Genomic DNA, 12238 nt, shown 5'->3' with positions numbered 1-12238 from the left:
CACACGGGGAGTTTTCCTTACTTTTTGAGGTAGTCTGATATAGCGTTGCTTCTTATTTTCTTACATAAAGGAAAATACACAGGTTCTGTTGTGTAGTTGTAGGATAATAGGAAAGTCTGTATATTTTATTTACTTTGTGGGTGACATTTGTTTTGACTCTAAGGCCTCAGTGGAGAGTAATATTAAAAGATATATTAAAAACCACATAGTCCAATATTAAAATGTATATACTCTTGTTTCCCTGAAAATAAGACCCGGTCTTATTTTCTTTGGGTCCCAAAATAAGCACCAGGTCTTATTTTCAGGGGATGTCTTACCCGCTTACCTTAGGACCACCGCAGCCAGGTGTCCCACGCCCCAATACCTGTCATGCCTCTGCCTGACTTCTTCTGTGGCCGCTCGAGACCGCTTGTGGCTAGACACCACATGACTTATCACAGCAGTGCCACTGCTTACAGCAGGAGGCTGCATGGTGAGTTGTGCCATTGCATGTGCGAGCAGTGTCATCAGCATGATGAGCTTCATGGCCCCCTGCCCTGAGTGGCCACAGAAGAAGTCAAGCAGCGGCACGACAGGTGTTGGGGTGTGGGAGACCTAGCTGCGGTGGTCTTAAGGTAAACAGGTGCGGAGTGTGTGGGGCAGCTTCAGCCCACCACCACCACCCTAGCTTGATTTTTACACATGCGCCTTGCACCATCTTGTACAACCAGATGGTGGGTGGGGCTTAACTAGGGCTTACATTAGGCAAAGGCGTGAAAATCAGGCTAGGGCTTGTTTTTGGGTTAGGTTGTATTTTGGGGGAACATGGTACATACTAACCTAACAGCAAACAAAAGTGTCTAATTTTGTTAGGTCTGCTGCTAACCAATAGTGGTCTACTATTTAACTTTGTGTTTCTGTTTGCTTTCAACTGTGAGATCTGTATGTTTCATTCTCACTGCTCTAATGGAGGCTTCCCCAACTTCATACCTCTTAAATGCATTGAAGTATTACTCTGAAAATTCCCAGTCAGCTTGCCTTAAAAATAGGGATCTTAGGTTCTCTTTCTCATGAGGCTGAGGAAGCTCAAGCCAGCTGCCTGTCCACATTCCTGCTGAAAGTTGTCCCTGTGTTGTTGGTGGTGAAGGTGGCAACAGAGAGCTCTCACTGCCTTGGGAAGGTGTGCTTGAGGGTGTAAGGAAGAGCAAAGAAAGTGCAAGGAAGAGGCAGGGTGAGGCTATTGCTGGGTGGTGCTCATTGCCTCAGGAGGGTGTTGTGAATCTCTTATCAAGTCAAGACTTGTGTCTGTGAATCAGCAGGTGAACGAATAGTTATTCCCTTCCCTCCAAATTCCCCAAGCAGGCAGAGAAGTGTAACTCTTTCCTTGGACATCAAGACTGCCCACACTTTGCATTAAAATAAAGAAACTAGATAGTTCTTCCCTGGTGTCTTATCCACCTCATCCTTCATACTTCTCAGTCTAACCTGATTCCATTTTAGCAATTTCTTTTCTTTTCTCCCTTGGCACCTGGCATTCTGAATGTATGCCTCATGCTATTTTCCTATGCAACTGCCACACCTCATGCAAATGGGAGAATGTTTTGTCAAAAACTTTCAGGTAAAGTGGCAGATAGCAAATGTTAATGAGAGTATGCACACTTGGCCTGAACCATTACAAGAAGCAGAGACAGGGGGATATGGATTAATGTTTTTATTTTATTTTATTTATTTTATTTTGTCAAGTGATTATAAGATAACAGGTATAAGCATAAACATAGTTATGAATACATGAAATGGATACATATAAGAAAAAAAAAAGAAACAACAGGACAGGGACGGTAGGCAAGTTGGTGCGCTTATGCACGCCCCCTACAGACCTCTTAGGAAAGGGGTGAGGTCAATAGTAGACAGTCTAAGGTTAAAGTTTTTGGGGTTTGGGGAAGAAACCACAGAGTCAGGTAGAGTATTCCAGACATTGACCATTCTGTTGCTGAAGTCGTATTTCCTGCAATCAAATTTGGTGCGGTTTACCTTGAGTTTGTATCTATTTTGTGCTCTTGTATTGTTATGGTTGAAGCTGAAGTATTCATCGACAGGTAGGACATTGCAATATATAATTTTATGTACTATACTTAGATCGGAGAAAAGACGGCGTAGTTCTAGGTTGTCTAGGTCTAAAATTTCAAGTCTGGTGGCATAAGATATTCTGCAACGAGTAGAGTGGAGAACTCTTCTTGTGAAATATTTCTGGACTTTCTCAACTGTATTAATATCAGATACGTCACGCAAGTTCCAGACTGATGAGCTGTATTCAAGTATTGGTCTAGCAAATGTTTTGTATGCTCTAGTTAGTAGTGTGATATTACTGGAAAAAAAGCTACGCAGGATTAGGTTAACAACTCTTAATGCCTTTTTGGCTATGTAGTTACAGTGGGCTCTAGCATTTAGATCATTAGAGATGAGTACTCCAAGATCCTTGACAGAGTTTGGATCATCAACAAGGTCTTGACTATTCAGCCTGTATTTTATTTTCTGATTTTTTTTGCCAATATGTAGGACAGAGCATTTATTTGTTGAGATTTGAAGTTGCCATTTGTTTGACCATTCTGATACATAGTCAAGGTCTTTTTGAAGGGTAGCAGTATTGTCGGTGGTGTTGAATAGGTTTACGTCATCAGCGAAGAGAACACAGTTGCTCTTGATATGATCACAGAGATCATTTATGTAGAGTATGAAGAGAGTTGGTCCTAGAACACTATCTTGGGGGACACCACTGTTGACAAGTACAGAATTTGATAACATTTTTAAAACAAAAGTTTTTTTTAAAAAAAAATCTTACTTGAATATTCACAATGCGAGCAGCAAATGAATATTTTTATTTTCTACTGTGAGACAGCTGAATATAATGACCATTGGTCCTTTTTTTTTTTTTTTTGCTTACATGAATAAAAGTTAAGATCTACCCCCTCCAAATGCTCAAAATGTCATTTTCCTAGTGGAATTCTCCAGTGCTTCAGGTACTGTGTTTCTCAAATCACTTTACTTGGATTAACATTATAGTACCTATTAGGAGCAAGAAAAGTTTCTAAGCACATGCCTTTATACTCTCAGTTTTCAGAGAAAAGGACATGAAAAATCCAATTTTCTGAGGCAATGCAATTAAGTTCTACTGGGAATCAAGTTCTCTGTTCAGTTTTTAGCGAGACTTGATTGGTTTTAACAAGACTTGATTGTTGTTCCTATTCATTCTTCATTAGAGTTTCACACCTCAGTTTCAGGTGCCAGATATTTCCACATATGCATTATTCATACAACTCTGCCTGGTATATAGGTTTTAGATGTTTTATAAATTGCACTGCCCTGAATCAAACATCTAAAGGACAAGAATGACGTGTAAAATTCTTGCAACACCTTTACCCGATTCTTATTTTAAAAGGATAGATTTGTAGTATAGAGGACAAAAATTAATTGATGGAAGAAGGGAAAGAGTTGAATAAGGCTGTCTTTTGAGATTTTGCAAGCCAACAGTTGGTTAACACCTTGGAAACATTCTTCACTCTTTAAATTTATTTTTTGTTTGCTTGAAGTCTAGGCACAATTAATCAAGAAGCTGGGTATGTTTAAAAATAAAGCCCTTCAAGCTGTTGATACTTCTACTTGGCAGACACCAATAGGTATCTACAGATAGATATAGCAATAGCACTTAGACTTATATACAGCTTCACTGTGCCTTACAGCCTTCTCTAATCAGTATATTGCACAATCAGCATATTGCCCCCAAAATCTGGACCCTCATTTTACCAACCTTGGAAAGATGGTAGGTTGAGTCAACTTTGAGCCAGTGAGAATCAAACTGCTGGAAGTTGGCAGAATTAGCCTGCAATATTGCATTGTAACCACTGTGCCACCATGTTCAACTGATATCACTTGTTTGGCCAATCCCCCCCCCCTTTTTTTTACTCATTTCTCAATTTCTCACAAGTACCTCTAAGCCTTGTGAACTACAGCTTACAATATGTATGCTAAAGCCTACTCACCCACCCTTTAATGTCTCGACTTCAGTTGTATAACTTTTCCTGCAGCATATGGGTGTTTCCTACTAAAGCAGTAATTGATACAGTTGCTGCAACTAGATAGCTTTTTCTGTGTAGCTAACCTGCACTTGAAATGGTGTCTTTGACCATTTGCTTCATTCTCTTCTGTTTCATCTACTGTTTATACCTTAGTAAATAAGTTGCAGGCATGGTGAGCAACCTTCTTCCTGCAGTGGAGAAATCCAGACTGTTGACTGCTATTGCTTAGTGTTTATATCCTAAGAGATAGCTTACCATCACCAATGGCATCCTTTTTGGGAATGATGCAATCTGCAAGTCAACATATCTGGCAACACTACTGGGGAAGGCTAATTAAGCTGCAACTGCATCTCAGGGTAGTTTACAAATAATTAAAACACAATTAAAATCAGTCAGTTGAAACTATTACAAATATTCAACAAAGTGGAACAGGAGAAAGGGAAGCAGTTCAATGAATAACAAGCCATTCATCAGAGGTGGCTTGGGTAAAGAATGAGGTCTTTGGTAGGTGCCTAAAGTTGGATTTCAGGGGAAGACTATTTTATAGGACAGATATTATCACAAAAGGTCCTTCCCACATATCATTGGATGGTGGAGTTTCTGCAAAGATCACTAAGCTTTCCAGTGATTGACGAAATCTGTAACAGTGAAGGTATCTGTTAAGGATCCTGGTTTTGGCTTTATAACATCTTGAGCCCAGCTAAACAGTCAGTAGACTGGTAGTCAGCAGAGCAAGTTGGTCACTCCAATTTTTATCTCTCCTTCTCAGTCTCCCATCTTCAGTGGGTGGAACAGTCAGAACAGGATGCCTCATGATTGCTTTAAATAAGAAAGGGTTCAGGCTGACTCTATTCCACTGGAATGCAAGTAGGAGGATATATGTATGTTCTTTGCCATTTAACAGACCAAGGTTTGATAGTCCTCAATTGTAAACTTTCCTATGTGTCGCTCATTGAATGCTTACCTGACCCACAAGACAATACCTGATTCCTGGATATTTGATGGATTCTGGGGACTTTTGATTTGACCATTTAAGCAACCTCCATTCTATGGGCTCTGATTGTAACACCTGCAATGGTCCAAATAATGTTCCTTTTAAGATAGATAATATGTCTAGGCTGACCTTGCTCAGAGACACTTGAGCAAGTCAACTAGATTTGAAAGATGAAACAGTGAATGTGGTTCATTTTAGTCAGATGAGTGTGAAGATTTTAGACAAGGAAGAACTGAACTGTTCTATGCCTTAACTGTAGGCCGGGGTGGGGGACTTCATTAGGTAGGATTGAAATTTCAGTCTCATTCTTTTCATTTTAGGAATTAGACAGAGGTAAAAAACCAAGCACGATGCCCTAATTCTTGCAGACTCTTAAAAGTTATTTTTTTCATGACACTAAACCCTAAGCCGAAATAGAAAAGCCCCTCCCCATACTCTGGGAGGAGTTATGGATCTATAGATGGAGCATTGAGGGACTATGAATGGCCTACAGGCTGACCACCCCTGATATAGTAATTGAGATGGAAAATAGAAAGTATGTAGTCCTTTTTACTATGTTAGATCAGCTTTACCTGATAACTCTTGGAGACTTAATTTTGATATAAACCCTAAAGGTTCAAAAAGTAACTTGATGGAATTAATGTACATTTTCACAATCTGCTTAGAGCTGAATTAGATCAAGTCTCCACATGCATTAGATACCACTCATGACTTCTGAAAACTGAGCAATGAACAGTAATGAACAGCTGTGGATACCTGAAGGTGAATTGGAGGAGAAAAGCAGCTTAGCTCCCTGGAAACAAAAACCAGACCACAACCAGCTTTTTGACCTTTTGTGAAACAGAGATGCACCCAAATGCCTCTGGGCACTGATGAGATTTATGCATTAATATCGTTTCATGCAGCCATAGGAAAGAGGTTTCTTTTCTTCGTGATGGAACTTCACTGTGGGACTGTTTAATGCCCATATTTTGTCTTCAGTGTGGTAGCTTTCCTCTAACAAAATGTAAAATAACCACTAATTAGGTCCCAGATCATGCCTAGAAGAGCTACTCCATCTTTAGTTGTTTGACATCATGCATTTGCCTAAGGGAACACCAGAACTTCGGGCTATAGTCATTTGCATCAGATCAACATCTCTGTGTGTACTTGACATGGAGCTAAGCTTCTGCCTGAAAGCTGGAGCTTTTAGAACAGAAAGAACATCTATCTATTGTCCCTAGATAGATGGTTTTTTTTAATGTTTAGTTTCCTAACACTAGTAGAGAGAGACTGTGTGTCTTTCCTTTTCTCAGATAGTGGTCCCTGTCCTCATTTTCCCACTTCTTTGGTTCTAAATATAGACCCCCCAAAGTTATTCAGAATTCCAATGTGTTCTTACTCTGCCCAACCGCACCCCATCTCATGAAAACCTGTAGGACGGGGTTGAAGTTAATAAAACAGGTCCTGAATGCTGCTTAGAAGACACTTTGCTGATGCATCATCATGTTCAAACAGCTATAAAGAAGAACAGAGTGACGTGCTTTGCCTAGTTTAATATAGTAGAGGGCAGGTATAAATTCTTTCTTTTGTAGGGCACCAACCAGGGTAGTCTAGATACTCTAAAGGTACATACTGTATTTCTTTCTCACTTCTTTTATCATTTTGACTACTGATTTGATCTACTTCACACACACACACACACACACACACACACAGCCTTTACATTCTTAAAAAGAAAAGAATATACATACAGACCAGACAATTTCCCCATACTCCCTGCCAAAAAGAGGAGGAAAATAAAAATAGAAATTGAGGAGAGGAGAAGGGGTAACTGTGGGCAGCAAAGAAAAGCGAAAGATAATTTTCTGTTAGGTATTACAAAAATCATTACAGTTACCAAATAGCTCCTTGAAGCAACAAGCTATTTTCATGGTGAGTTTTTAAAAGCTTTTTCAGAAAGATTTGCAGAGTGTTGGATCTCCTGCTTTTTTCTTGAACACTCTTTTTAACAGAGTCTGTTCTTCTCAACCAATGGAAGAAAACTCTCATAAATAAATTTAACAGTTCAATAAATCTACCTTGTCCTGATTAAGGTTTCATCATTTAGCCTGAATATTCTATCTGATATATATACCAAAGAGCATTGTATTACACTTTTGTGTGCGATACTAAATTCTCTGTTTATAGCTTCAGGTGAAAATATATTTCATGTATATTTTCTTGCATGTAAACAGCTTTAATAAGTGGCTATATATGCAAAACATTTCTGAGTCAGTTTGCTCCCTCAAGGAAACTCCTCTCCTGCCATTGACAGCACATCATTCCAGATGTTCCAGTCATGTGAGGAGCAGTTAGCTCAATTTTTCCTTTTGTGTGTTTATTTCTACCAATGCTTCACACAACATGCCTACAGGATAAGAACAAAATGGAGATATATGTGGAAAGGGATCATTCCAGGGTTTTGTCTCTGTTCTGGCAGGAGAAAGGGGGTTAGCCTTATATTAGCCCTCTTGAGTTTGTTTGCATGATACTCCCAAAGGTGATTTTTCAAAAGGCAACCTGACTTTTTGTTTTCCTTTGAAAATGTTTTCCTTCTCATCCAAGAAGCTTCTTCAGTTCAGTTCAGCTCTGGATGAGAAGTGAAACATCTTCAAGGAAAAACAAAGGAAGTCCAGCTGCCTTTTGAAAAAGCAGCCTTTGGACCATCATGACCTGGGTGATTGAGAATCACCATAGATGTTTGCATGATAGACTGACCTGGAGGAGGGATAGTCCCAACCAATTGCACTTTTATGGGACAACAATTAATCCCAGGGCTGACTGTGTTTAGCTGTAGGCATGATATGCTCACCTGAGCCAGTTAAGTATGTTATGAAAGAACTAATGAGACTAATTCTCTACTCTGTGAAAACAGGGCTGCATCTGGTTGAGTGTAACAGCACCTGGCAGAGAGGATGGGAAATCCTTTTGGTGATCTGGATGAAGCAACAATTGAGCCTGCGAAGCATCTCCTGTGAACACTGCAGGCCTTATTTGAACCTCTGCAGGAAGGAAACTTGGTACCATGACTTCAAATGAATTTACAAAACAGGGAAAAAATCAGAACCAGGACATTTACTTTATTTTTTTTTAATAACAATATCCATTAAAAAAAATCAGACATAACTTTCTGAAAACAGCTTTCTACCTCATAATTTCACAGAAATTAGCTTGGAAATATTGTTTTGCCCTTCTCTCTACTCCTGTTTTGATACTCTAACCATAGCAACCCAAAGATGAAGCCAGAAAGTAGTGAAACCTCATTCACTCTCTATATTTGATGCATTGTGTATAAAGAGAGAAGGTTGCTCCAAAAACAGTAAATGGGGGGGAGGGGGGAGGGGGGAGAGATGATCAGCCCCTTCCTACCAAGTCAATCCATTCAGTCCTTAGTCTACATTCTTAGGTTCTTTCTCTCTCAAATAAAAAGGATGAGGGGTTTTTGATTTTTTTTAATGTTGGGTTCTCCGTTAACATGGCACAGACTAGGGAAATATGGGCAGTGACTCCTACTGTAAGCCCATCACAACCCAGAATTCCTTTGTTCCCAGAATTTCTATTTAACCTTTGCTTCTCTGCCGACAATTATATCAAACGTATTTTGTTGCTCATGTTTGTAGGCATCCAGTCTTGATCCGTACCAAGCAACAAATGAAGAAAAATGAGGATATTCACAAGCAACTATGTTGTGGAAGGAGAGGAAGTCAGCTCCACTTTCTGCTTCCTGTTCCTTTGTCAATTCTACATCCTCTCTACCTCTCTACCTGAAAGATATCCTCTTGTTGGGAGGTTTCATTTTAGAGGACCCAAAGATGTAGGAGAACAGAAAACCTAAAATATTTCCCATTCCTTTGATGAGGAAATCACACCCAAAAATGCTGAAGCCTGAAAAGTTCTAATGAGCAATTTCCTGGATATTCCTTCCCCCTTATAAAGCTAATTTTTTGGGAGAATGTGTTTGTTATATCTTCTCCACGGGATTGGAGATAGTTATTTATAATTCTATTGTATGTGGAGTTCTGGAGCAATTCCTACCTGAGGCACAATATAACTGTGGGGCTGGAGCAGCAAAAGCAACAGAGCTAGCAGGGAACAAAAATCCAAAATTGTATTGAGAAACTGGAGCACCTCTCGCCTGATACAAGTATTTTTATGCCCCTTTGAGATTTTTTTCAATTCTCTTCAGCTTCTCCCACTGGCATGAAAATGTGCAGTGGCCTAGACATATCAAGAAGGAACCATTTGTGACATATTGAAGATTCTCCCCCTTCCCTGCTCACTTCAGGAGTTAAAGTAGGGCAAATACAGTCATAAACTTTTCCAGGCAGTTACATGAGCTTTGAGAAGCTGCACCAGCTCATTCCTGGTTGGCAGTAATACTGGTGGGCTCACCTCACTCTCCTATTAGCAGTACTCTTTGCATTTCAGCACTACCGAGTTAATAAATGTAATTGCTGACTAAGAAATTAGACCCTTTAAGAAAAGTCACCAAAAAAATCCCAAAATAAACATGGTTTGCTTTAAACAGTAGTTCTGTAGAAAACCTCCACTCTGAGTGCTCTTGGTCTGGCCTCTGACAGATGCTGCATCCAGAAGGCTACCTGTAGCAGTAGAAAAACTGTGCTGGGTCATGCTGTGTGGAGTCCAGTGGCTGCTGCTTCCTTGTTCCCACTTAAAGAAGACCAGGAGGAGGAGTCCAGCTGATGACAATGCTGGTGTGCTTAGTCTTTGGGTGTCTTCTTGTTGTGTGAATTCCACATGCCACGCTTGGAATGGTAGTAATGGTAAAAGTTCCTGAGTCGCAAACGTTCTACCTCTAACCCACTTTGAAGCACCCTAGAAACAATGGGAGTAAATCAGATGATGGAAGGGAAAAGAAAAAGAGGAGACAGAAAGTTAGTGTTTCCAAGGAAACATCTGCTACAGAACCCTTTCATGCATAACAGGAATATCCTCATATATATATATATATGGATTAGCTGGTATGATTTGGACCTAGTTTAGAAGCTGCATCTGGTGCAGGAACAGCCAATACCTGGCCTGAAAAAAATCTGGATGAACCCCTAGTTGCCACCCTAGTGATCATCCAGACATTTATCAACCCAGATACTGATATTAGTATCCCCAGATACTAGGGATCTAAATTGGACTGTGGAGCATCAGGCTTTAAACTATTACTGCCCATGTCTGACTGAGCCTCATTTGTTAAACTTGGTTCTATTTATTTGCCGCTTATCTTGCCATGGGGCTTGGAATGAAGACATTTGTCTCTTAAGCCCTAATTGGTTTAGAATCTAAATATCTGAAACAGTGTCTCTTCCAATATCAATGGGCTCATATGTTAAATGTGGCCAGCACGATCCTGTATATGGCCTTACGTAAACAGTAGGTATTTCCCACACAGTATGTGATTCAGATCTTGTGGTCTTCTCAATTATAGCATTCTCCCTATAGAGGTATCATACACTTGGCAGCTTGTAATAGGTGGTACATACTGCCCCAGTATTTTTCAACGGTAATGCCCCACATTTAAATGTTATTAAATACATTACAAATGTGTTCATGTGTATTGCTGTCTTGATACATCTAGCTGCATAGAAGTTAAAATGTTATGCCTACTGTTTTTTCAGTTCTTAGTGTACACTGTCTCTTTCAACAGGCAATTTATCAAGACTACTTCATACTATAAAGAGACCTCACAAAGGACAGGATTACATTTAGAAGTAAACATAAATGATGGTACATTAAATCAAACAGCTAAGGCTATAATCCTCTGCCGCCTTACTAAGAAGAAAGTGTTATTAAATTCTATGGGATTAATTTCCAAGCAAACATGCATACTCAATCTGAGCAAACCTGTTGCCCTGCATAACATTTTGGGCAGCGCCCTAATTGGTTATTCTGTGATTCTGGAACTCCTTTTCTCAAGATTTGACAAAGTCTCAACTCAAACCATTTCCAGCGGGCAAAACAAGACTGTTTGATCTACCTAGGGACATGCAGGAGTCTGTGGTTAGTTGAGCATATTGTTTATATTGTGAATATGTACTGCCTTTACTTCAAAGGGAGCAGGTTCTCCCACCCTCTGACCCAATAATTTATTTTCAAAATGGGGGAATGCCTTTGATTCATCGAGAATACACTAAAGAAAACAGTAACCTTACTGTGGGAAAGAATGTATGTGGTTGGAGAAATACTACATGTATAAATTGCTTTGGGCACAGACGACAAAAATAAGCCATGCTGGGGAATTCTGGGAGTTGAAGTCCATGTGTCTTAAAGTTGCCAAGATGGGGAACCCCTGCTCTAGAGGTTGTATAGTTGAGGGGGGAACCAAGAGAAGTTGAGAAGAGAATGTAACCAAGAGAATGTATATGGTGCTTTTTGCACCTGATTGAAAGGCAGGATAAAAATAAAACCAGGTGCTACTTTTCTGAAAAAAAATTGTGCTAGTTCCTACTGGAGTATTAGATCTTGGAGAAGGATTCCAGAATGTGCCAAAATTCAAACTAGTTATTGTGGCACAATAATACCTTTTTCTTTCCCATCCTGCTTCTACAGTAAGTTGAACTAGCCATAAGGGACATAGTTATGTGGGTACGTCCTGAAACAATTCTCTTCTTCCTTTTATGATTTGATTGCTGATTGTACCCTATGACTATCATTAAGTGTTGTACGTACCAAGACAAATTCCTTGTGTGTCCAATCACACTTGGCCAATAAAGTATTCTATTCTATTCGATTCTATTTCAGTCTATGTACAGGGAGTCCTCGACTTATGACCACAATTGAGCCCAGAATTTGTGCGCCTAAGTGCGAAATTTGTTAAGTGAGTTTTGTCCCATATTACAAATTTTCTTGTCACATTTGTTAACAGAATCACTGTGGTTGTTCAATTAGTAACATGGATATTAAGTGAATCTGGCTTTCCCATTGACTTTGCTTGTTGGAAGATTACAAAAAGGGATCAAATGACCCCGGAACACTGCAACTGTCATAAATGTGAGTCAGTTCCCAAGTGTCTGAATTTGGATCACATGACCACAGGGATGCTGTAATGGTCATAAGTGTGAAAAATGGTCATGTCACTTTTTCCAGTGCAATTGTAATTTTGAACAGTCACTAAAATGAACATTGTAAACCAAGGATTACCTGTATACCACTTTCCTGG

General features: G+C 39.6%; 1 protein-coding gene and 1 long non-coding RNA gene across 3 annotated transcripts in view; one reads left to right on the top strand and one right to left on the bottom strand.

The window, feature by feature from the left end:
* The window catches only part of LOC148133268 (uncharacterized), a 44141-nt gene extending 34877 nt beyond the window's left edge, over nucleotides 1-9264 (top strand). The window contains exon 3 of the long non-coding RNA XR_015746624.1: nucleotides 7943-9264. This is a non-coding gene — a long non-coding RNA (uncharacterized LOC148133268). The remainder of the gene's footprint in view (nucleotides 1-7942) is intronic.
* Nucleotides 8137-12238, bottom strand: part of B4GALNT4 (beta-1,4-N-acetyl-galactosaminyltransferase 4) — a 225868-nt gene continuing 221766 nt past the window's right edge. For both annotated transcript variants that reach the window (XM_087950697.1, XM_026668134.2), the window contains exon 20: nucleotides 8137-9903. In XM_087950697.1, coding sequence (XP_087806823.1) covers nucleotides 9789-9903 — 115 coding nt within the window. In that variant the 3' untranslated portion in view covers nucleotides 8137-9788. The remainder of the gene's footprint in view (nucleotides 9904-12238) is intronic.

The sequence above is a fragment of the Notechis scutatus genome, chromosome 1 (genome assembly GCF_049901735.1).
Source record: "Notechis scutatus isolate UNSWTSFEM ecotype Mainland chromosome 1, rNotScu1.2, whole genome shotgun sequence".
Classification (NCBI taxonomy): Eukaryota; Metazoa; Chordata; class Lepidosauria; order Squamata; family Elapidae; genus Notechis; species Notechis scutatus.
Note: the sequence above shows the minus strand (reverse complement) of the source record. Positions and strands in the feature narration are given on the sequence as shown.